General features: G+C 37.6%; 1 protein-coding gene across 1 annotated transcript in view; it reads left to right on the forward strand.

The window, feature by feature from the left end:
• Window positions 1-26,385, forward strand: part of LOC129681246 (zinc finger protein 431-like) — a 268,201-nt gene that overhangs the window by 77,757 nt on the left and 164,059 nt on the right. The window contains 1 exon segment of the mRNA XM_055613153.1: window positions 22,757-23,232. Within this exon segment, the coding sequence (XP_055469128.1) occupies window positions 22,757-23,232 (476 nt within the window).

A 26,385-nucleotide genomic window follows, 5' to 3' on the forward strand; every position in this document is an offset into this window, starting at 1 on the left:
CAAAAAAAAAAAAAAAAAAAAAAAAAAACAACTACATCAAAGGAAACAGAGGAAATAGATAACTACACAACAAAAAAACCAAAAGAAGACAAGCAATGAAACTCAGTGACACCACCAACACCACATCTAAAGTAAGTAACAATTGTTGGTCACTTGTTTCTATCAACATCAACAGACTCAACTCCCCAATTAAAAGACATAGACTAACAGAATGGTTGCGGAAACAGGATCCATCATTCTGTTGCATCCAAGAAACACACCTATGCAACAAAGATAAACACTACCTCAGAGTAAAGGGCTGGAAAAATGTCTTTCAAGCAAATGGTTCCAGAAAACAAGCGGGAGTAGCCATCCTAATATCTAATAAAATAGACTTTCAACCCAAGTTAATCAAAAAAGATAAGGACGGCCACTATATTCTCATCAAAGGAAAAAAACACCAAGAGGACATCACAATTTTGAATATCTATGCCCCAAATACAAGAGCACCTACATTCGTAAATGAAACAATATTAAAGCTTAAATTACACATTGATCCTAAAACCCTAATAGTGGGAGACTTCAACACTCCACTCTCACCAAGGGACAGATCAACTAGACAGAAAACAAATAGGGAAATAAAAACATTTACAGAGACCCTAATCAAATGGACCTAATAGACGTCTACAGATCTTTACATCCAAACTCAAAAGAGTATAACTTCTTTTCAGCACCGTATGGAACCTTCTCTAAAATAGACCATATAGTTGGTCATAAAGCAAGCCTCAACAGATACAAAAAGATTGAAATAATCCCTTGTATTCTATCTGACCACCATGGACTTAAGCTGGACCTCAACAACAACAGAAAAAACAAACAGCCTACACGCACATGGAAACTGAACAACTTGTTACTCAACGACAGCTGGGTTAAGGAAGAAATAAAGAAAGAAATTAAAGACTTCCTAGAATTCAATGAAAATGAAGGCACAACATACCCAAATTTATGGGACACATTGAAAGTAGTGCTCAGGGGAAAATTTATAGCACTAAGTGCCTGCAAGAAGAAATTCGTAATATCACATACAAACAACTTAATGGCCCAACTGAAAAACCTAGAAAAAAAAAGCAGATACACCCAAGAGGAGCAGAAGGCTGGAAATAATCAAACTCAGGGCTGAAATCAATCAATTAGAAACAAATAAATCTATTCAAAGAATCAATGAAACAAAAAGCTGGTTCTCTGAGAAAATCAACAAGATAGACAAACCCTTAGCCAAACTAACTAAAAAGCAGAGAGAATCTATCCAAATCAACAAAATCAGAGATGAAAAGGGTGACATAACTACAGACACAGAGGAAATTCAAACAATCATTAGGTCATACTACAAAAGCCTATATGCCACAAAATTTGAAAACCTAAATGAAATGGACAATTTTTTTGATAGATTCCATCTTCCAACATTAAGTCAAAATCAGGTAGAAAGACTGAACAGCCCTATATCCCCCAAGGAAATTGAAGCAGTCATTCACAGTCTCTCCAAAAAAAAGCCCTGGGCCAGATGGTTTCAGCACGGAATTCTACCAGACCTTCAAAGAAGTGCTCACACCAATTCTCCTCAAACTATTCCACAAAATAGAAACAGAAGGTACATTACCAAACTCAATCTATGAAGCAAGAGTCACCCTGATACCCAAACCACACAAAGACCCAACAAAGAAAGAGAACTTCAGACCTATCTCTCTTATGAACATTGACGCAAAAATACTTAATAAAATACTTGCAAACCGAATCCAAGAACACATCAAAGATATCATCCACCACGACCAAGTAGGCTTCATCCCAGGCATGCAAGGGTGGTTCAACATACGGAAATCCATCAATGTAATCCACCACATAAACAAAGTGAAGGAGAAAAACCACATGATCATCTCCTTAGATGCTGAAAAAGCATTTGACAAAGTCCAACACCCATTCATGTTTAAAGTCTTGGAGAGATCAGGAATACAAGGCACATATCTAAACATAGTAGAGGCAATATACAGCAAGCCTATAGCCAACATCAAACTCAATGGAGAGAAACTTAAATCAATCCCACTGAAATCAGGGACAAGACAAGGCTGCCCACTCTCTCCCTACCTCTTCAACATAGTACTTGAAGTCCTAGCCAGAGCAATAAGACAACTAAAGGAGATCAAGGGGATACAAATCAGAAAGGAAGAGGTCAAAGTGTCACTTTTCGCAGATGATATGATAGTATACATGAGCGACCCCAAAAATTCAACCAGAGAACTCCTCCAGCTGATAAACACCTTCAGCAAAGTGGCAGGATACAAAATCAACTCAAAAAAATCAGAAGCCCTCCTGTATACCAAAGACAAAAGGGCCGAGAAAGAAATTAGGGAAACAACACCCTTCACAATAGCCACTAATAACATAAAGTATCTTGGGGTGACACTAACCAAGCAAGTGAAATACCTGTTTGAGAAAAACTTCAAGTCTCTGAAGAAAGAAATTGAAGAAGATCTCAGAAGATGGAAAGATCTCCCGTGCTCATGGATTGGTAGGATTAACATTGTGAAAATGGCCATCCTGCCAAAAGCAATCTACAGATTCAATGCAATTCCCATCAAAATACCAACTCACTTCTTTACAGACCTTGAAAAAAAGATTCTCAGCTTCATATGGAGAAACAAAAAACCCAGAATCTCCAAAACAATCCTGTACAACAACAGATCATCTGGAGGTATCTCTATCCCCGATCTCAAGTTGTACTACAGAGCAATAGTAATAAAAACTGCATGGTATTGGCATAAAAACAGAAAGGAGGATCAATGGAACCGCATAGAAGACCCAGAAATAAACCCACACACCTATGAATACTCGATTTTTTGACAAAGAAGCCAAAACCATTCAATGGAAAAAAGACAGCATCTTCAACAAATGGAGCTGGTCCAACTGGATGTCCACATGCAGAAAAATGAAAATAGATCTATATTTATCACCCTGCACAAAACTAAAGTCCAAGTGGATCAAAGACTTCAGCATAAAACCAGGCACATTAAATTGGCTAGAAAAAAAAAAGTGGAGAATACCCTAGAACTCATTGGCACAGGAGACAACTTCCTGAACAGAACACCAACAGCACAGGCTGTAAGAGCAACAATCAATAAATGGGACCTCATGAAACTGAAAAGCTTCTGTAAAGGAAAAAACACTGTCATCAAAACAAAACGCCTGCCTACAGATTGGGAAAGAATCTTCACTAACCCTTTATCTGACAGAGGACTAATATCGAGTATATACAAAGAACTAAAGAAGCTGAAAAGCAGCAAACCAAGTAATCCAATTAAAAAATGGGGAACAGAGCTAAAGAGATTCTCGACAGAGGAATATTGAATGGCAGAGAAACACTTAAAGAAATGCTCATCCTCATTAGCCATTAGGGAAATGCAAATCAAAACGACCCTGAGATATTACCTTACACCCATCAGAATGGCCAAGATGAAAAACTCAAGGGAAAACACATGCTGGAGAGGTTGTGGAGAAAGGGGAACCCTCCTCCACTGCTGGTGGGAATGTAAACTGATACAACCACTCTGGAAATCTATCTGGCGCTTTCTAAGACAATTAGGAATAGTGCTTCCTCAAGACCCAGCTATACCTCTGCTAGGTATATACCCAAAGTTTGCTCAAGTACACAAAAGGGATATTTGCTCAACCATGTTTATAGCATCTTTATTTGTAATAGCCAGAACCTGGAAACAACCCAGATGTCCATCAATGGAGGAATGGGTACAGAAATTGTGGTATTTTTACACAATGGAATACTACTCAGCAATCAAAAAGGAGGAAATCATGAAATTTGCAGGCAAATGGTGGGATCTAGAAAAGATCATCCTGAGTGAAATATCCCAGAAGGAGAAAGACAAACACGGTATATACTCACTTATATAGACCTATAAGATATGATAAACATAATGAAATCTATACACCTAAAAAAGATAATCAAGAGAGCAGACATGGGGTAAGATTACCAATCCTCGTTTAGAAACACAGATGGGATGTGCATTGAACATATGACAGGAGTCTACTGAGTGCTTTTGAAAGTCTCTAACTAGCAGTGTTTTCAAAGCAAAGAGTCATGACCAAACCTTTGGCAGAGTACAGGGAATCATAAGAAAGAAGGGGAGTTAGTCTGATGAGGAAAGGATAGGAGCTCCACAAGGACCAAATATATCTGGGCACAGGGTCTTTTCTGAGACTGACATGCAACCAAGGACCATGTATGAATATAACCTAGAATCTCTGCTCAGATGTAGCCTGTGGTAGCTCAGTAACCAATTGGTTTCCCATAGTGAGGGGAACAAGGACTATTTCTAACAGGAACTCAATGACTGGCTCTTTGGCTTCCCCACCCCCCAAGGGAGGAGCAGTCCTGTTAGGCCACAGAGGAGAGCTTTGCAGCCAGTCCTGAAGATACCTGATAAAGCAGGAGCAGATGAATGGGGAGGAGGTCCCCCCTATTAGTGGACTTGGCAAGGAGCACGGTGGAGGTGAAGGAGGGAGGGAGGGACTGGGAGGGAATGAGGGATCGGGACACGGCTGGGATACAGAGTTAATAAAATGTAACTGATAAGAAAAAAATAAAATTAAAAAAAACAAGCACATAAAGATCATTTGCACTTATGTCTGTAGAAGGCAGAAGAGAGAACATGAAGGTGGGTGATACCACTTGACCAGTTTACTCCTTTTCTTTGGACATATTCTTTTGGTTATCTGTCCTTTTTCTTCAGAAGTTTCACTTGTCCAGTGGTCTCCATATTCCTTTGTTAATGTTTTTATTCTCATGGAAAGATAAAATCAAAACCCTGCGCCATCCCTAATTCTGGGGTAGCGGTACTTCCTTTTTAGGCAGGTTATATCTTTTTTAGGGCAAAATGGTTTTTGGAAATAGAAAAAGTATAATTTCTCTATTAAAGTTAAAAACATTCTTTGAAAGTTTATAATTAAATATACCTTCAAATGTATTTATATTTAAATAATAAAAGACATTCACTTTGAATTTCACCCTGGCTTTTACAAGTAGCTTTTAAATGAAATCACTCTAAATCCTATGTGCCTGCCTCTGCCTCCCAAAAGCTGGATTAAGGCTATGAACCACCCAATCCCGTTCATTGTAATTCCTGAACTTAGAAAAAAAACATTAATGGAGAACTGCCTGTCTCTGCTGGGATTAAAGACATGGTCTATCACAATGCTGCTCAAATATTCTATTTTCACTCCAAATTATTTCAACTGAAACAAGTTTGTACCCTTTAAATTTACTTAAAACATTTAAAATCTCTTAATTGTTTTTCATATGAAACAACAAAAAATATACTTATTTATTTAAGAAGAAGACTTTAGTGTTTATAAGTTAGTTTGGACTGAATGACCAAGCTGTCTGATGAAGAGACAGCTTATTCAGGAGATCTCTCCTATTGAAATCTAATCATTATCAATTTTTATGGTATTCACCTTTCTTTTCCCGTTGAAAGAAAGGCTAAATCTCTTCCCAATGTAACACATATCCTGGTTTCAATTCTGATTTCAGAACATCTTTAAAATATACAAACTGATTTAGTTTCCCCCCCATTATCCAATGTCTCTTCACAGCTGTTGTGTCTTGCTTAAGGACAAACTGAACTTTCTGTGACTATTCTTGATGATACCTTTTAACATTTTCCTCAGAAGTGTTCTACATTTTATGGTTTGTTTCTGAGTTTGCAGGAATGTTAATCTGTGTTTTCCATTGCTGCAAAAAAATATGTTCCTATTAATTCATTGCTGTATTATCTACATATGGCTTTAATTTCTCTATTTGTCTGTCTGTCCCTATACACTTGTCCCATCTTGCACTTTGTTTTATCTGAGATAAAGTTCCAATCCCTAGAAGCTGAATATTTACCTCTTGAAGAGGCCAATCTGGATGTCAAGAGGTTGGTGAAATTATAATTACATTTTTCCTGTGTCTACTCAACCTTCTATTTCAATGCCATTTATTTGTAATTTCAGTTTTGGTCTCAGGTCATTTACAGCAGTATGCCAGAATACTAGTTTTATGATCTCTCCTGAATTTTTGTTCTGTTTACTGAAGCATTTCTATGTGTGATTACATCCAGAAAAAAAAAAAACAGTTTTTGTTTGTTTTTAAATTTTATTTATCTATTTATTTACTTATTACAATTTATTCACATTTTATCCCCACTGCAACCCCCTCTTTCATCTCCTGCCAGTACCTCCACCTTTCCTCTTGTCCCCATAGGCCCTTTCCCTACTGCCCTGAAGGGGAGGACCTCCTGTCCTTCTGTCTGACCCTAGCATATTAGATCATCAAGGCTGGCTGCATCATCTTCTTCTGTGCCCTGGCCAGTTGTTGTGGCAATATTGTTTTTAACAACAGACATTCAATCATTTAATTACTCTATGGATGAGTTTCTCAGAAGCTGACAGGAAATGACTGAATTGTATTTAATACTGGGGACTGTGGGAGGCCCCCTAGAGCATTTCTTGATGTCAATGGGTTGCCTTGCCTGCCTATTTCTTGCTGATCTACCTTCATTAGTTCACAGCTGGCCTTTGCCAGACTTTTTGCATACTACTGAAGTCTGAGGCCTTCTTTTTGGATCATTTCTAGAAAAAAAATAGGTTAGAATTGACCACAATTCCTTTCAAAATGATCTTGTTTACTGCAATTAAAGCATCTGCCATTTGGTTTTTCTTAAGATTCTTAGAAATTACTTCTTTTAGGTTAGCATCAACATGTGAGCTCCAATATCCACTGTATCTCTAATTCATCCCTCTTCTTGGTGTTGATCTTGTCTTTTAAGGTCTAACCAATGTTTTGCCTTTTGAAATAATATTTTCAAAAGCCAAAATTTCAATCAGTGTTTTTCTGACTTCTGAATCTGATCCTATTTTATTTACAGCTAAGTCAATCTTTGTAAAAAAAAAAAAAAATCAGTGTAGCTTTTTTTGGGGAGGAGTGGCTTTTGTAATTTTAGTAAATGATGCAGAGCTCTTTTCTGATTATTTAACCTTATCCCAAGCATTTAAATCTGTTAACAACATCACACCAATGTGCAATTGTCAAATTCAAGCTTCTTGTGTAACTCAGCATATTGACCTTCACCAAGCAACTGATTGTGGGAAATATCAATACCACTGTCTGTATTTTGTTGGTCTATAGATCTAGCTTTCTCTTTCCATTCTTGTTGCCATTGTAACCAAGGATCAGCTTCCAATATTGTGGTTGCCAAGTCTTTCCAGGCTTAGGGAATAATTCTGTTCTGAGTTACTCATGAATTTAATATCTCCTTCATAGAGGAAAAATGCATATACTTCTTTAAATATTCCCAAGTTTAATCTGCCAATAGAATTCCATTGAATCTCATTTTAACTTTGGCGTGCCCATCCTTTCCTTGTATGTCTTATATACTAATTGGATAAACTAAAGTTGGTTTTCTAACAAACTTGGGCTTCCCACTTTCAGTTTCATTATGCAGTGTCATGATAGGCTCCAGTCTAAAATACTCTGTTTGTGTCTGAGTATATTCCTTAGATCTTTCTAAGGCTTCTCTATGTTCCTCTTTCTGTGTCTGATTATTTTCCTCATTCTTATATATAAGTCTCTCTAATTTTCCTTCTAAAACTTGTATCTTATCAATCCACTTTTTCTTTGGGTGAGCACAAAAAGCCATTATAGCTATTAAGAATAAAGTATAAAATATCAAAATGTTAATAATCATAATCAGTATTGAGCCAACCTTAGTTAAATTATTTAGTTTTTCATTTTCGGCTTCTATTTTCAAGCCATCTAAAATAGCACCATACAGGTTTTTAAAGCCTTCTATTATGGTACTTCCAATCCTTAACTCTCTCTTTGAGGAATCCACAGACAATTTACCAAATCTGATGACTCCTCAGATTGTCTGCAGCTTGGGCAATCTCTTTGTGTTGTCTTGCCAGAGCTTGTTGTTATAAACGAACAAAATTTAATCATTCGGGTTTACCAGTGAAGACTCATTTCATTAGTTTCTCACTATATACTCCTTTTGGTTGTGTTTACTTCTTTTTGTTCTAGAGTATTTAGGTATGCTTTTAAGTTACTAGTAAGAGATCTCTCTGATTTTTTTTCTGTATGCACTTAGTGCTATGAACTGTCTTCTGGTCAACACATCCATTTTGATATGTTGTGTGTTCATTTCATTGATGTCTAGAATGTCTTTAATTTCTTTCCTTATTTCAATCTTGACCCATCTTATATTCAATAGAGAGTTGTTCAGTTTCCATGAGCTTGTAAGTTTTCTGTTGTTTCTGTTATTGATGTGTCCCACTTTAATCCATAGTGGTCTGATAGGATGCAGGAGGTTATTTCAAGTTTCTTATATCTTTTGAGACTTCCACTGTTCAAGTATATCATCAAATTTGGAGAACAGTCTACGAGTTGCTGAGAAGAGGGAATAATCTTTTGTGTTTGGCTGCAATGTTCTATAAACATCATTTGGGTGTATTTAGTTCTTGATGTTAGTTAGCTGGAGCATTTCTCTGTTCAGTTTCTGCATGAGGACCTATCCATTGGTGAAAGTGATATATTGAATTCTTCCCCTATCAGTTTATGAGAACCAGGATGTGATTCAAGCTGCAGAGGTATTTCTTTTGTAACTTGGGTGCTTTTATGTTTGGAGAATAGATTTTAAGTATTGAAATATTATCTTGCTAGATATTTTTTAATATGTCGTGTCCTTTGACATCTTTTGATCAGTTTTTGTTTGAAGTCTGTTTTGTTAGATATTAAAATTGTTACACCAGCTTGATACTTCAGTCTATTTATTGGAATATCTTTTTCCAACACTTTACCTTGATATGATGTCTATCCTTGATGTGGAGCTATGTTTCTCATATGTAGAAGGGTGGATTCTGTTTCATCATTCATTTTTGTTAGCCTGTGGTTTTTTTATTGGTGAATTTGGGTCAATGGCATTAAGATATATCAACAGTTATTGTTAATCCTGGTATCTTGGTGGTATTGGTGGTGGAGTGGTTTTAGCATCTTGTGTAGGGCTATATTTATACATACATATTGTATAAAGTTTACATTAACATGGAACTTCTTATTTTCTCCATTTGTGGATTGAAAGGTTCTTGGCATAGTTAGTAATTTGTGTTGGCTTCTGTAGTTTTTTTTTTTTTAGAGTCAGAAGCACCCTTTCTAAGCCATTCCACCTCTAGCATCTTTATTGAGGATACATAATTAATTCCAATAAATCTGCCTATATTTGTTTCATGGCTGTTGTTTGCTTTAGTTTTTCTGTTTGATTGATTGGTTAGTTTGGTTTGTTTGTTTGTTCATTTTTCTGTTGCAGATTTTCATATTCTTTCTTGTTCTGTATGTTTAGTGGTTTGATTATTCTGTGGTAAGAGGACTTTGTTTTCCGGTCCAGTCTCTTTGGTATTTTGTATGCTTCTTGTGGCTTTTTAGGTATCTTCTTCGTTAGGTTAAGAAATTTTTCTTATATGATTTTGTTGAAAATATCTTCTAGACCATTGACCTCATTCTTCTTCCTCCAATCTGATTATTAACAGTTTTTGTCTTTTCATGATGTCCCAGAGTTCCTTGGTGTTTTGTGGTAGAGAATTTTTAGATTTAACATTTTCTTTGATGCATGTATCCATTTCTTATTTTTTCTGTTTGTTTGTTTGTTTGTTTCAGACAGGGTATCTTTGTATATTCTTAGCTATCCTGGAATCACTTTGTAGATCAGGCTGGCCTTAAACTCAGAACAATCCAGCTGCCTCCCTGAGTGCTGCTATTAAAGGAGTGTGCAACCACACCTGTCTTCCATTTCTTCTATTTTGCATTTAATGCCTAACTTTCTCTCCTTGATCTCTGTTTTCTGTGTGAATATTACTGTGTAGTTCCTTGTTATAGTCTTTAAATTTTTCATTTCCAGGGTTCCTTAAGTTTCTGCTTTATAAAATAATTAAATTTCTTTTTTTTTTTTTTTTGAGGCTGGGTTTCTCTGTGTAGAATTGGCTGTCCTGGAATTACTTTGTAGACCAGGCCAGACTTAAAGTCACAGAAATGTCTCTGCCTCTGCCTTCCCAAATGCTGGGATCACATGCATGCACCACCTTGCCCAGCTTGTTTGTCCTTTCTTTATTGCTTCTATTTCCATATTTCCAGTATGTGTTTCATTCTGTCATTCTCCTTTCAGCAGGGGACTGGAGCTCAGCTTCCAGATGGAGAACAGCGGTTCCATTTCTCAGGGGGAGCTAGAGCACTTTAAGTTGAGGACCAGGTTCACTAGGCTGGGGTGTGGAAAGAATTTTGTATGGACTGATACAGCCAGCTAGCTCTTTTAGAATTAGATCTCCGGGGTAGTGGAAATTCGGGTGTTCTAGAGCTATGGCAATAGCAAAGTGTTACCATTCTTGGTTAAGCTGCCATACTAAACACCTCAGAGGTGCAGGTGAATTCCATGGCTGGTTGGCTTGAAACCAAGACACAGGCCTGATGAGATGCAAACCTAGTGAGGCCTAGACCCAGTGGACCAGAGAGCAGGTCCAGAGGGGAATAAATGACTACTTTCAGGGGCCATGATTGAAGGCTTATGGTATCAGGCATTATACAACCAGCCAGCATGAATGAATTTCCAACATGTTTATTCTAAATCAGGGATTTATAAACCTTGGGCAGAGGGAAGGATTTCGAAGATGAAAGTCTGATTTTCTGGGGTCTACGGGTAAAGGATACTTGGCTTACATGTAGTGCTACCATGTCTCATTTTCCATGCAGTAGCATGGTCCTATCACAAGAGGAAGAACACAATACTTAATTATCCTAAAAGTATATGTGAGGAATCTCTGAGTACAGTTGAAAGTCACTGCTAAAGACTAAGATCCTTAGTGGGGTTATCCATTTCTAAGAATTCCAAGAAGCTTGTTGGAACAGTGTCCTTCTCAGGAAAGGGTTCGTCTAATAATCTGCCCTGAGGGCTATATGAGGCTCTTTACAAGACCTGGGGTCCTACAGATCAGAAGGCAGATTTTTAGGCCCTTCACTGAGAAAACAGTTTACTATCATAGAGACAGTTCAAATAAATGGCTATCCAGAGATGTTGCACTTCACTGTAATTCAACAAAGCCTCACAACTGTTTGTTTCCTATTTCATGGCTTTATTTAAGGAATTTATTGGTTTCCTACAATTGGTTATGTTTTGCCTGGATTTCTTTATGGAATTTATTCACACTACATACTACAGCATATCCTGAATATACAAATATAGCTGAAAGCCCAAGAAAAAGGTGCACAAGTTGAGTGCTGGCCAGTGATATTTTTGATTTTGATTTTGACTATAATCCTATTGTATTTGCTTATAAGACTGTGTTATATTTATAGGCCTATCTTTGTGTTTCCTTTAGTCAAGGGTGCTATGATATTGTGTGATTTGATTAGTTATAATCTAGATATAAATTTTTTTATCTTGAAAGTTATAGACCATCACATATTTTTGCCTTCTGAAAACTTATTAATATAAGTTTTATATATAATTTAATATATATACCATAATAATATTATGTTATAATTCCTTGAGTTTTTGTTGATTTGTAGACTAGATTTACAGAAACAGTTTTACTTTTCTCTTCTTGATCCTGAAGGCTTTCCTATCCTTATTTCTTAGTATATCTGTGTTTTCAAGTTGTAGCAATAATTGATGTCTTGGTTTTTGCTACTTAAGTGATTGATAGAGTTAACACATTGTTTTGAGGTTTTTAAGACTTTTTCATATATTGTCTCTGTGTCCTAGTTAGCTTCAGTTGTCAATATTTCAAAGCCTACAGTCATCTGAGGGAGCCTCAGTTAAGGGCATACCCTCATCAGAGAAGCTGCTTGCTCTATCTGTGAGAGATTGTGTTGACAGATGATTGATGTAGGAAGGCTCTTCCACTGAGAGATGCAATATCCCTAAGCAAATGGGCCTGGCCCACATTAGACAACTGAGTATGAGACAGAGGTGAAAGAAGAGATCAACCCAGGAAATATTTGCCCATCGCTTTTACCCTAATTTTCTTCAAGCTTGACTTTCTATGCTAAGCTCCCAAAATGGTGGACTGTGATCTGACAGTACCAAAGTAAACAAGTAAACCCATTCATGACCTGAGATGCTTTTGGTTAGGGGATTTAGTCACAGCAACAAAGAAGCAAATTAGAACAAAAATCATATGCACAGAGTGATTTAGCTGCTTCACAGAATCTTGGAATATTCTCTTTTTAAGGAAAGTGAAAATCATCAGGATTTAAGATGGCAAAAGCATTAGAAAGCTTATACAGAGCTTCATCAGCTGTTCTGGTAGGACCTGCACATTCAGGACCACAGTGAAAAAAAAGAGACAAGTGGAGAAGAAATAAATGTAAAGTTTTTGGTGTGTTGAGAAAAGCATCACTAGGTAGTTTCAGATGGCAGTCACATGCTGAAACAGAGACAGTAATTTTCAAGGAGCTTATCACCATCAAAGAGAAGGTCCTAACTCTGGATTTGAAGTCTAAGATTGTGTCCATACAGTAATACTCCCCACTGCTAATTCTTCTGTTAATGGAGGAAGTAGACAAAGTGATTCATAGTGTCATGAATGAACTTCTTATAAAACCTGCTCCAAAAGTGGTCCAAGTGTGGCAGGGTCTATCACTATTTGTCCATAACAATTTAGAATTCAACTTGACAGGCTCACCCATATTTTGCTGGTTCTAGAAACAAGAAAGATGCAAAATTTAAGGTAATAGATTCTTTCTTTGTAGCTTCAGTTCAGCACTGTGCCAGCCATCTGTGTTTGACAGAGTCAGATCCCCAGTGAAGATACTGTAAAGGTTCATTATATGAAGTGGTGAGGGTGAAGGCTAAGTTGCACCTTGACACTACAAGATGTTGAGATATCTAAGTTATGAGACACCTTCTATAGAATGCTGCCTATAGGGAGTGGAAGTAACCAAATTTGGAGATGTATGAGATGTTGCAGGGATAGGACCATCTAAGACTTTTGAAACAGAATCAGGATTTCTTGTTTTCCTTGCTGATCTTTTTTCCTTGGTCCAGTCTTCCCCAACTATGTACACATTGCTCTATACTGGAATTGGAAAGGGTATTCTGTGCCTCTATGTTGGAATGATGTAACATGTTTCTGGTGTTACAAGATTTGGCAGCCAAGAGACTTTCTTGTGTGTCAGAAGAGACTTTGGACAGTTGAACAGTGTATGAACTATTGCAGAATTTTAGGATCATTGAAGTTAGACTAAATTTTCATCATGGGATGACAACAAGCCTATAGTGAATTTGGTCAGAACTCATTTGATTGAATTTAAAAAAAAAGCTTCCAGAGAAGAGGATGTTTCTGGTTTTGACATTGAAGAAAAAGTTTCTGTGTAGCCCTGGCTATCTTGAAAGTCAGTATGTAGATCAGACAGGTTTTGAACTTACAGGTCTAACTCCAGTGGAGTGCTGGACTTAAATTTTGGCCAACATGCCTGGCATAAACATTATCATCATTGGCTGCTGAGCCTGGAATGTAGAATTTTAGTTTTTTTTTATTTTGTTTTGTATATGTAAGCATAGGTTGTTGTGCTGATCTCCATCCACATCTTGCATTTGAAATTTGGCAGAAAGTATATTTAATTTGTTAGGATGGCATTTATTCATGACAGTAACACTTTCTGAGCTTTCTGGATCATTGGATTGCAGGTATATGGCATTCTTCCTACCTATTGTGTTTATTTTTCTTAAACTTTATTCATTTTATGCATATTTAACTTATTTTTAACTTAAATTTGTTTTTCAATAACTTATTCTTTAACATGAACTCGGCTCTTTGAACAACTCTTTCTGGGGGGTGCAGCCTTGTGAGGCCTCAGAGGAATATGGTGCAGACATCCTTGATGAAATCTGACAAGCTAGGGTCAGACAGTAGATGAACTAGGAGACCAGGAAAAAGGCATAGGGGGAGAAGGAAAGTGGGTGGGACTGGGAGGAGATGAGGGAGGGGGCTATAGCAGGGATACAAAGTGACTAAATTGTAATAAACAAATACAATTTAAAAATAATTTATTCATTTAACATCCTAATTGTAGCCCCCTCCCTTGTCTCTTCCTGGTCTCACCCTCTGTTCTTCTTTCCCCCTAATCCCATTTCCTATTTCTCAGATAGAGGGAGCCCTCCTCTCCTACCATCTGACCCCATCCTATCAAGTCCAAGTAGGACTGCCTGCATTCTCTTCCTTTGTGGCATAGCAATTCCCCCTCCACCAGGGGGAAATGATCAAAGAACAGGCAACAGAGTCCATGTCAGAGTCAGCCCCTGCTCCCCCTACTGTGGATCCCATTGGAGACTGAGCTGCCTATCAGCTACATTTGAGCAGAGGTCTAGGTCCTCTTCATGGATGGCCTTTGGTGGGTTCATTAGTCCCTGTAGGTCCTCATGGTTTGTTGGCCTTGGTCTTCTAATGAGCTCCTGTCAGCTCTGGGTCTTTCTATCCCCTACTCTTTCCTATGACTCCCTGTGCTCTGTCCAAAGTTTGGCTGACTCTTAGCATCTTCTTCAATCCCCTGCTGGGTAGAGTCTTTCAGAGTACATGTATGTTAGGCTTTCATCCTGTGCCCTCTCTTCAGTCACTTCTGGTGTCAATTCTGTTTGCCCTTTTGAATGAGGATTGAGCATCTTCCATATGGTCCTCCTTTTTATTTAGCTTCTTTAGGTCTGTGGATTGTAGTATGGTTATCCTGTATTATGGCTATTATCCACTTACAAATGAGTATATACCATGCATTTCTTTTTGGTTCTGGGATAGCTCACTCAGGATCTTTTCTAGTTCCATCCACTTGCCTGCAACTTTCATGATTTCCTTGTTTTTAATACCTGAGTAGAATTACATTGTATAAATGTACCACAATTTCTGGAACCATTGTTCAGTTGAGAGACATGTAGGTTGTTTCCAGATTCTGCCTATTATGAATAAAGATGCTGTGAACATAGTTGAGCAAATGTCTTTGTTGAATGGTGGAGAGTCTTTTGGATAAATGCCCAGGAGTAGTATAGCTGGGTCTTGAAGTAGCACTGATTTCTAAAGTGGCTATATAAATTTGTAATCCTACCAACAATGGAGGAGTGTTTCCCTTTCTCCCCATCCTCACTAGCATGTGCTGTTACTTCAGGTTTTGATCTTAGCCTTTCTAATGGGGTTAAGATGGAATATCAGAGTCATTTTGATTTGCATTTCCATGATGACTACAGATATTGAGCATTTATTTAAATTTCTCGAGGTCTTTATATATTTTGTTTATTAGCCCTCTCTGTTGTATGTAGGGTTGGTAAAGATCTTTCCTCAGGCTGTTGGCTGTCATTTGGTTCTATTGACAGAGTTCGTTGCTTCATAGACACTTTTAGTTTCATGAGATCCTATTTATTAATTGTTGATATTAGAGCCAGTGCTCTTGATGTTCTGTTCAGGATGTTATCTTCTGTGGCAATGAGATCAAGGCTCTTTCCACTTTTTCTTCTAACAGATTTAGTGTATCTGATTTTATGTTGGAAGTCTTTGATCAACTTTAACTTTAGTGCAGGGTGATAAATATGGATCTATTTTCATTTTTCCACATGTAGACTTTCAGTTAGACCAGCACCATTTGTTTAAGATGCTGTCGTTTTTCCAACACATGGTTTTGGCTTCTTTATCAAAAATCAAGTGTCCATAGGCATGTGGGTTTATTTATCGGTCTTCACTTTGATTTCATTGATCCACCAGTCTGTTTCTATGCCAGTACCATGCAGTTTTTTAAATTTTTTATTTAACTTTTATTAATTACACTTTATTCATTTTGTATCCCCCATAAGCCCCTCCCTCCTCCCCTCCCAATCTCACCCTCCTTCCCCTTTCTGCATGCATGCCCCTCCCCAAGTCCACTGATAGGGGAGGTCCTCCTCTCCTTCTTTCTGATCTTAGTCTATCAGTTCTCATCAGAAGTGGCTGCATTGTCATCTTCTGTGGCCTGGTAAGGCTGCTCCCCCCTCAGGGGGAGGTGATCAAAGAGCAGGCCAATCAGATTATGTCAGAGGCAGTCTGTCTTCCCATTACTATGTAACCCACTTGGACACCAAACTGCCATGGGCTACATCTGTGCAGGGGTTCTAGGTTATCTCCATGAATAGTTCTTGGTTGGAGTATGAGTCTCTGGGAAGTTCCTTCTGTTCAAATTTTCTTGTTTTGTTGCTCTCCTTATGGAGTTCCTGTCCTCTCCAGCTCTTGCTATTTCCCACTTGCTACATAAAATTCCATTCATTCTGCCTGACAGTTGGCCATCAGGCTCAGCATCTGCTTTGATAGTCTGCAAGGAAGAATGGATGCAGAAATTGTGGTACATCTATACAATGGAGTATTACTCAGCAATGAAAAATAAGGAAATCATGAAATTTGCAGGTAAATGGTGGGACCTGGAAAGGATCATCCTGAGTGAGTTGTCCCAGAAGCAAAAAGACACACATGGTATATACCCTATAAACATACAACATAGGATAAACCCACTAAAATCTGTACATCTAAACAAACTAAGCAAAAGAGAGGACCCTAACTAAAATGTTCAATTCCCATCCTGAAAGGCAAAGAGGATGGACATCAGAAGAAGAAGAAAACAGGAAACAACCTAGGAATCTGCCACAGAGGGCCTCTGAAAGCCTCTGCCCTGCAGACTACCATGCAGTTTTTATCACTGTTGCTTTGTAGTATAGCTTGAGATCAGGGATGGAGATACCTCCTGAAGATCTGTTATTGTAGAGGATTATTTTAGCTATTCTCGTTTTTTTGTTTTTCCATATGAAGCTGAGAATTGTTCTTTCAAGGTCTGTAAGGAATTAAGTAGATATTTTGATAGGGATATCATTGAATCTGTAGATTGCTTTTGGTTAGATGGCAATTTTTACTATGTTGATCCTACTGATCCATGAGCACGAGTGATATTTCTATCTTCTTGTATCTTCTTCAATTTCTTTCTTGAGTGGCTTGAGGTTTTTTGTTGTTGTTTTCATGTAGGCTTTTTACTTGCTTGGTTAGGGTAACACCAAGATACTCTATGTTTTTTTTTTTATTCTGGCTATTGTGAAGGGTATTATTTTACTAATTCTTTCTCAGAAGTTTGGTCTTTTGTACACAGGAATGCTACCAATTTTTTTGAGTTAACTTTATATCCGGCCACCTTGCTGAAGTGTTTTTCAACTGTAGGAGTTCCCTACAGTAGAATTTTGGAGTCACTTATTTATACTGTCATATCATTTTGATTAGTGATGCCTTGACTTCTTTCTTTTCAGTTTGTGTCTCCTTGATCTCCTTTCATTGTATCATTTCTCTAGCTAGGACTTCAAGTACTGTGTTGAAGAGATTTGGAGAGAGTGGGTAGCCTTGTCTTGTCCCCAAGTTCAGTGGAATTTATTTAATTTTCTCTCCATTTAGTTTTGTCGTTAGCTATAGGATTGCCATATACTGCCTTTACTACTTTTCAATGTATGCCTTGTATCCCTGGTCTCTCTGTTGGATAACTGTTGGATATTGTCAAATGTATTTTAAGCATCAAAGAAAATCATGTGGTTGGATTTTTTCTTTTTTCAATTTGTTTATATGGCGGATTTCATTGATGGATTCTATATATTGAACCGCCCCTGCATGTCTGGAGTAAAGCCTACTTTGTCATCGTGGATGACATCTTTGATACATTCTTGGAATTGGCTTGTGAGTATTTTAATGAGTATTTTTTGCATAATTGTTGATAAGATAGATTGGTCTGAAGTTCTCATTCTTTTTGGAAGGGGTTTATAAAAGGCTTTTGGTCTTGTTGCTTCTGTTTCTATTTTGTGGAGGAATTTGAAGAATATCGGTATTTGCTCTTTGAAGGTCTGGTAGATTTCTGCTCTGAAATCATCTGAGCCTTGGCTTCTTTTTGGTTGGGGGTCTTTTGATGGCTCCTTCTATTTCCTTATGTGATATAAGATGATTTAATTTTTTTACCTGATTTGATTCAACTTTGAAGTAGAATCTATGTAGAAAATTGTATATTTCATTTAGATTTTCAGATTTTGTGGCATGTAGGCTTTTGACATAAGAGCTAATGGTTCTTTGGATTTTCTCAGTGTCTGTTGTATCACCCTCATCCTTAGAGACTTTGTTGATTTGAATAGTTTCTCACTACCATTTATTTAGTTTGGCTAGGAGTTTGTCTATCTTTTTTATTTTCTCAAAAAACTAGCTTTTGTTTTCATTGATTTTTTTAATTGTTCCCTTTGTTTTGAATGTATTGATTACAGCTCTGAATTTATTTATTTTTAGTGGTTTACTCCTGTTGGGTGTGTCTGATTCTTTTTTCTAGGGCTTTCAGTTGTGATATTAAGTTGTTTGTACAAGATGTCCCCAATAGCTTATGAAGGTACTTAGTGCTATTAAATCTCCTCTTAGGACTGCTTTCATTGTGTCACATAAGTTTGGGTATCATGTGCCTTCATTTTCATTGAATTGTAGGAAGTCCTTAATTTCTTTCTTCCTTTCCTCCCTGACTCAGATTTCATTGAGTAGGGAGTTATTAAGTTTTCATGTGTGTGAAGGCTTTTGTTATTTCTGTTATTGTTGAGGTCCATCTTTAGTCCATCATGGTACAAGATAGGATACAAGATATTATTTCAGTCTTTTTGTATATGTTGAGGCCTGGTTTGTGACCCATATAGTCAGTTTTGGAGAAGGGTCCTTGATGTGCTGAAAAGAAGGTATATTCTTTTCTGTTTGGGTGAAAATTTCTCTAGGTATCTGTTAGGTCCATTTGATTCATGAAATCCATTAGTGTCATTATCTCTCAGTTTAGGTTCTGTTTCATTGATCTTTGATGATAGTGAGGTATTGAGGTCTTTCACTATTAATGTGTGATGAATAATAGGTTCTTTAAACTTTATTAATGTTTCTTTTACAAATGTGGGTGCTCTTTCATTTGCAGTATAGTTGCTCAGAATTGAGATTACATCTTGGTGGAATTTTTCTTTGATGAGTATCCTTTGATGAGTATTCCTTTGATGAAGTATACTTCCTCACCTCTTTCAGTTAATTTTGGTTGAAAGTCTGTTTTATTAGATATTAGAATGGCTACTCCTGTTTGCTTCTTGGGTCCATTTGCTTGTAAACATTATTCCTCCTGCAACATCCCAGGAACTTCTCCAGAGATTAGCTGGGTGCTCTGAGGTTGGACCCAAATGTTTCCCTCACCATTGCATTTGCTCTCACCTGGGAAATACAGTCAGTGGTGTTTGGGGGCCCATAAGTCACTGTGCAGTCTCTGTTACCCCACTAACCAGAGTGTACAATCAGCCCCGCCATCTGGAATCTCTTTTTAATTTTTCTTAATATGAGTATTTTGCTGGTGTGCATGAACATGAACCTCTTGTGTGCTTGCTCCTCACAGTAGTCAGAAGATGGCCTCAGAACTCATGAACTTAGAGCAATCAATAGTAGTGGGTCCCATGTAAGCACTGACAATTGAGCCCAAGAGCAGACAATTTCCAAGAGCAGCAAGAGCTCCTCACCCCTGAGCCATCTCTTCTGCCCTATGTTACTTACATATGATCAGCATTTACAATGCTAATATTTTCATCTTTCTATTTTTACCTGGTTAAATACGCATTCCCTTTTAGTAAGATCTTATTAATGTCACAGTTTAAGCTGGAGCACTGCAGGTTACTGAAAGATGACTACAGAACTGGAGTGAATGTATAATATCTTCTAGGAGCTTCAGTAAAGACCTCTGATTTCTTTCTATCTTTTATGTTTTTTATAGACATTTAGGGGAGGCTCTGTCTTATTATAGGTCTGGCTGTCCTGGAACTCTCTGCATAGATCATTCTGGCATCCAACTCAGTAAGATACACCTGCCTCTGAATTCTGGGTGATGGAATTAAAGGCATGAGTGAATATACCCAGCTTTTCCATTTTTTGTAGTTAGAAACTGGTAATAAATTTCTCTGATGTGTACTCAGTACTTTTCATTTGTTTGTTTCTCTCTCTAAGTCTGTGTCTCTGTGTCTCTTTCTATTTTGTTCTCTTCTCTGTCTTTGTCCACATTAATTGGCATGTCTATTCCAAGGCTCTATCCTATTCAAAGAGTTCAGATATGACACAGTTAAATCTCATTATTCAGTTTTCTTCTAAAAGAACTCAGTGATAACATTAGCAGTTCTTTTTTTAATAGAAAAGTTTTAATCTTTATTTTTCAACTATAGACTATACATTATTTGGAAAGGAGTGTGTACCAAACAATGATCAAAGAAGAGTCATCTGTTTTATACCTTTTATTTTGTCTCTTCACTCAGAAATATGATGTTATCAGCTATGATTGCTGTTGCTTGCCAAGTCGCATCATTTTTATCCATCTATTCACTGTAGTCCCCTTTCCCTTCCACAAATACAAGTCTCTCTTTTCACATACTGATATGCCATATCCCCAAGGCTTGGTCAAAACAGGATAGTCAGTACCATGTTTGACTGATGTCACCCATTTGGTCAGTGTTCCCTGTTTGCTACATCTCATTTGTTGCTAGAGAATATATCATGACTGTGTTTTTGCCTTCCACCTGTCTCATGACAGGGTCCTGGCCAACTTGCCCAAGTAAGTGAACATAATTCTTAGATCACTGAAGAACCCAACTGTTGGCTACATCAACAATATTATAAACTGATGAAACTCCTGTAACAAAGGTCTTCAAAGCACAGCTTTTGTTTTTCTTACAATCTAATCTATAGGCTTTTCCTTCTCCCTTCTTTGATCTGATGCACAGCACCCAAATATCTAACATTAGCACTTTGTGTCAGAAAATAAATGGAAGAAGCACTAGAATTATATGAATATGTTGTCAATTTATATTGTTGCCACTGTTTCTGTTGTACAGATGTATGGTATATTTTAGAATTCAGTGACCTACAATGATGTGCTTGTGGAATTCAGCCAAGAAGAATGGGCTTTGCTGGAACCTTCCCAGAAGCAACTCTACAAAGATGTGATGCTGGAGACTTACAACAACCTCAATGCTATAGGTTAGACACTAAATTTTCTTCAGTTTTAAAATAAGGAGACAACTCTTATTTTGTTATTGATCCTCTTCTGTAATTCCAATTTATAATGAGGAGGAATGAGGTGAATAAATCAGGCATGGTTCTAAGGATCACTGAAGATAGTTATTTAAGTTTTGCCTTAATAATAATGTGTTATTTCCAATAATATATATTTTCTGGTATTATATTTTGGGCTACAACTGGGAAGACAAAGATATTGAAGAACATTTTCAAAGTTCTACAAGTATTAGAAGGTAATTTTATGTGCTCACTGATACAGATTTGCCTCTTAAGAAATTTTAATGTGTCCTGGAAGTTTTTTTATTTTTTTTTTGTTGGCTGCTTTTTATTTTTGTTTTTGAAACAGTTTTTTTTTCTATGTAGCCATGGCTATCTTAGATTTACTTGATGGCCCAGCCTTACCTCAAAAGAACACTGATTTGCCTGCTTCTGCCTCCATGAGTGCTTGGAATAAAGGCATGTACCAGCACACCTGGCTGTGTCCTGGAAGTTTTAAAGAAAAGCAACAGTGTAAAAACAGCACTGCTTTAAGTGTACTGATGATAATTAAAATCTCACAATTCCATGTATTTCAATGTCAGGTATCTGATTTGTTTTTGCAATGCACTCCCCTAAGATAGAAGAAAACAAAATAATATTGTAACCAAAAATACCATTTGAATCATATGGACATAAGAGCTACTGAGTTGAACTGCCAATCTGTTTAGTCTCATTCTATCTACTCAGATATTGTAAGAGGCATACACATTGAATAGGTAATCAGGATGTGTCCAAAACCTTCTAATAAGCAAATATTTCATAGTACAACCAGTGTTACTCATATTCATGCAGTAACACTGTAAAGTTTAATGAAAGGAGCAGGTTATGAGAATCAAGAATATTGTTGAGGAGAAACATTAATCCCTATATGACATGTCTATAATGAAAAAAAACCAAACTGTGTTAATTCAATGTGGGAATCTTTTATTATTCTTGTAATTTAAATAAATATATCATATGTCACAATGTTTCTAAGACACATTTGCATAGGGATATTGAGAGAAGCAGTATACTTGTCTTTCTCCAAGAACAATTAATTTTGTAGGAGTCCCCAATTTGAGTGGATTTTCTGAATGTGATAAATGGTTACTGTTAATTGGTTTTGTAACTTCACGGAGAATTCATCAGCAAACTTATACTGCTGAAAATACCTATGAATACTAGGAATTTGGAACTTCTTCTGCTTGTCCTGGCTCATTTGTAAATGAAGTGTCATTCATACAGTACCAAAATTTGTGAATGGGATTGCTGTGGTAAAACTCTGAATTCTTAGAATACTCTTCATATATACAAGAAAACCTCTTATAGAAATATGATGCTATACAAGTGAACCTCATAAGAAATGCTCTTACCATCACAGGGATCTTCAAAAATACCTGTAATGAAAGGAAATGCCATGAATGTAAATAAAGTGATAAAACTTTAAATTTTGATTTTTCTTTACCATTAGACCAAATTATGAAATTAATTCAAATAGATAAATATATTTATTAGTGTGATGCAATGACTGTGGTAAGTCTTTCACATGTGCTAATTATCTTTGCAGGCATGAAAGTAGTCATACTGGAGAGAAACTTTCTAAATGCACTCTATGTGGTAAAGCCTTCCCCTATACCACTGATCTCATACGGCATAAAAAAACACACATTGGAGAGAAGCCTTACAAATGTAATCAATGTGGTAAACCCTTTGCACAAAACAGTCATCTCAAAAGCCATAGAAGAACACATACTGGAGAGAAGCCTTATGAATGTAACCAGTGTGGTAAAGCCTTTTCAAAAAACAGTAATCTCTTAAGCCATAAAAGAACACACACTGGAGAGAAACCTTATGAATGTAATCAGTGTGGTAAAGCCTTTGCACCAAACAGTCATCTCATAAGACATAAAAGAACACATACTGGAAAGAAACCTTATGAATATACACAACGTGATAAAGCCTTTGCACAGCAGAGTAGTCTCCGAAAGCATGAAAAAACACACAGTGGAGAGAAGCCTGGTGAGGATAATTAGTGTGATAAAGCCTTTGCATGTAACAGTCATCTCCTAAGACAACAACACATTCTGGAGGGAAACCATATGAATGTAACTATGTGGCTAAGCCTTTGCACATAACAGCTCATAATAAATAAAAGAACACATACTGGAAAGAAGCTGTCTGTAACCAATGTGAAAAAACTTCTGGACTTCAGAATCATCTTCACACTCATGAAATAAATCCTAATGGACAGAAAGCCTGTGAGTGCTTTTAACATGGTGAAACAATTCCACATTTTTATAATCTTTATCATGATGAAAGGATTCATACTGGAGAGAAAACTTATGAATGTGTTAAAATGGTGAGGCCTTGCACAAATCTAGAGTCATCATCATCACCAAAGTATCCTTACTGGAGAGGAATTCTGTGACTATAAGCAATGTGGAAAGGATTTTTTGTTCTTTGGTCCACTGAGATGCAACAGAACTGAAAAACTAGCTCAATAGAAATGACCTCCCTTTTCTGAAGGGGAAGGGGAAAGGGAATAGGGCAATAGGAATGGAGGGTAGTAATGGGCGAGGAAGGGAGGTGGATTATGATTGGAATGTAAAGTAAATAAATTTATTTTTAAAAAGAATACAATGAATGGTAAATATCAATTACTTATTGATAAACCTGATTCTCAACATTTACTATTTTCAATTGCCTCACTTTACACAAGAAACTTTTAGTCCAGTGGATGAATAAGTAGGGAATGGTGAATTAACACCATCCAGGAAGTTCTCTGAGAGTAAATCAACAGTGGTAACCTGTAGAAGTTTCTTTGTGTACAAATACCTATTGTTCCAGGGGTACTATTGAATAACATCACAACCCACATTGAATTTTGAGATATGAGGGAGGAGGCTTTCCTTTCCATGTATGACCCTGCTTTGGCCTAGATGTGTAACCATGTCAAGGATGAGTTTTCTCTGCCTGACTTTATCTGGAGAGTGTCTTTAGACATAGACACCACCAACCAAATTTGATAGATGGCCTTTGACACAGATCCGTGATAACTCTCCCTTCCCTTAAAATATAGAATAATTAGGTACTGTGTTCTTGTTTATGTGATAGTAATATGCTGTTTAATGCAAATCAAGCATCCTTGAAGTTCCTAGTTTTAAACAATTATGTACTCTGGAACACTCCAGTCACTCCCCAAGGTGTATAAAGCTTGTGTTTTCTGGAATTAACATTGAACTTATGTTCTCATGTGGTTCCCAGAGAGTCTAATCACTGTTATGCTTGTGGGTCTTCCAAGCTTTACACCCCATCTTCTGCCCTTCCTGTTTTCTGGGGCTGGTGGGAAACAGTCCTCCAGGCAGGAGGAGAACCACATTCTCTGCAATACTTGTGATCAAATGTTTCAAACTTCCTAGCATTTCATATTTCACAATTTTCTGAATGTGAGATGGTCAATCAACTGGTGTAGTAGGGGTAGGACTCTATAAAATGAGTTATACCTAGTGTTTATTTCACAGTAAGATTGCAGGCAAGCTTCAGGGCATGGAATTTTCTGAGTTGAGCACAGTGGTCTATGGAGAAGAAATAAGAGCAGAAATTTTATTTCCTTGTTTTAATAGCTGAGTAGTATTCTGATAAGGTATGGGTGGATGGCAGCGGAGGGGAACTCCCCTTCTGAGTGGACTAGGGGAAGGGGATAGGGGGAAGAGGGAGGGAGGGTGAGACCAGTAGGAGTTGAGGGAGTGGCCTTTAATAGGGATATATAATGAATAAATTGTGAAAAAATAAAAATAATTAATAAAATAAAAATAATTAGATAAACAAAACCAGAGAGCAAAAATTTGAGTCCAGTCTGAGTAAACACCCTCTGAGTAAACACCAAGTCTGAGTAAACACCAAGCTGCCCCATGAACTCCCTTCAAACTTAACTTACTTATGCTTATAAAAACCATTTAAATTCTGAAATCACAAGAAATGTTAGCTACATTTGCTGAAGTAAATTCTGAATGCACAACACTTTTAATGTTCTAAGGCTGTCCATTGACATATGCTTGAGTATTTTCATGGGCTCCCTGCAGTGGACAGCTGCTCCTGCTGAAGGCTGGCTTGCCTTCTGTCAGGGAAGAGCTTCCTATACACAGTTCAGGCTGGCCTTCAACTTGCTATAAACCCACACTGGTCTTAAACTCAAGTTACAATTACAGGTGTGTGTACCACACCAGCCCGAGAAGCTGACATACTGCTCATGTTCAGAGACTACATCCGCGACTACAGTAAGTTCCAGTGCACCTACGTCATCTCAGAGAACACACACAGTAAACTGCTCGAAGGCAGTCAGGAGGAAATGCTTCCTACATGAATTAAGAAAAGTTGGGGGCTAGAAAGGGAAATAAGGAAATGAAGGGACTGAAGGAGGAAGTGAAGGGAAGATGGAAGCAAGGAAAGAGTAAGGAAGGAAGATTAAAAGATGTGGGACTTAATTGTGTGCACAGGAGAAACAACACCTATTCAGGGAGGAGTTCAGAGAGGAACCACTCTCCAGCCTGGAAAGGAGTGAAGCAGAGCCTCAACAGGGTCTGAGAAGAGAGCCATGCAAGCGGGGGCCTCACAAAGAGAAGGACAGGGCACAGCATCATTCACCGGTCGTTTTCAGACTCAAAGTAACAGATGGGGATGAGCCAGGCTCCGTCCCCCACAGTGAACTTGTTCTCCAATAGGGACCACTTTACAAAAATGACCGCATGGCTGATCCTCAGAATTACCAGGGTGGGTGTCCAGATGCCATCTTTCAGACTCCACTGGTAGGCATTGTGATCCGCCCTACAAGTGATGATGTGGTAGCTCTTAGGAGCCCAGTCAATACCTGCAGAAGGGACACAAGTCACTTGCTGCCTGTGTCTGGCCAATGACAAGGGACTGGGCTGCTGACAGGTGAGAGATGGGCATGTGGTGTCTGCACGGATTGTGGCTTCCTCCCACCCTTCTCCTATGAGTTGTTATCACCCACACAAAACCAAGGCCACTTCTCTCCCCAGTGTCTGGGAGGACTTGGAATCCTGATGAAGCCAGGCAGAACAGAACTGGGGAGTTTATTTACTCCAGATTCTTCTGATCCTACCTCCTTGTGCTGGGATTATAGATGTCACCATGCCTAACACACACACACACACACACACACACACACACACACACACACACACA

The sequence above is a fragment of the Psammomys obesus genome, unplaced genomic scaffold, assembly GCF_907164565.1.
Source record: "Psammomys obesus unplaced genomic scaffold, mPsaObe1.curated_primary_1811, whole genome shotgun sequence".
Classification (NCBI taxonomy): domain Eukaryota; kingdom Metazoa; phylum Chordata; class Mammalia; order Rodentia; family Muridae; genus Psammomys; species Psammomys obesus.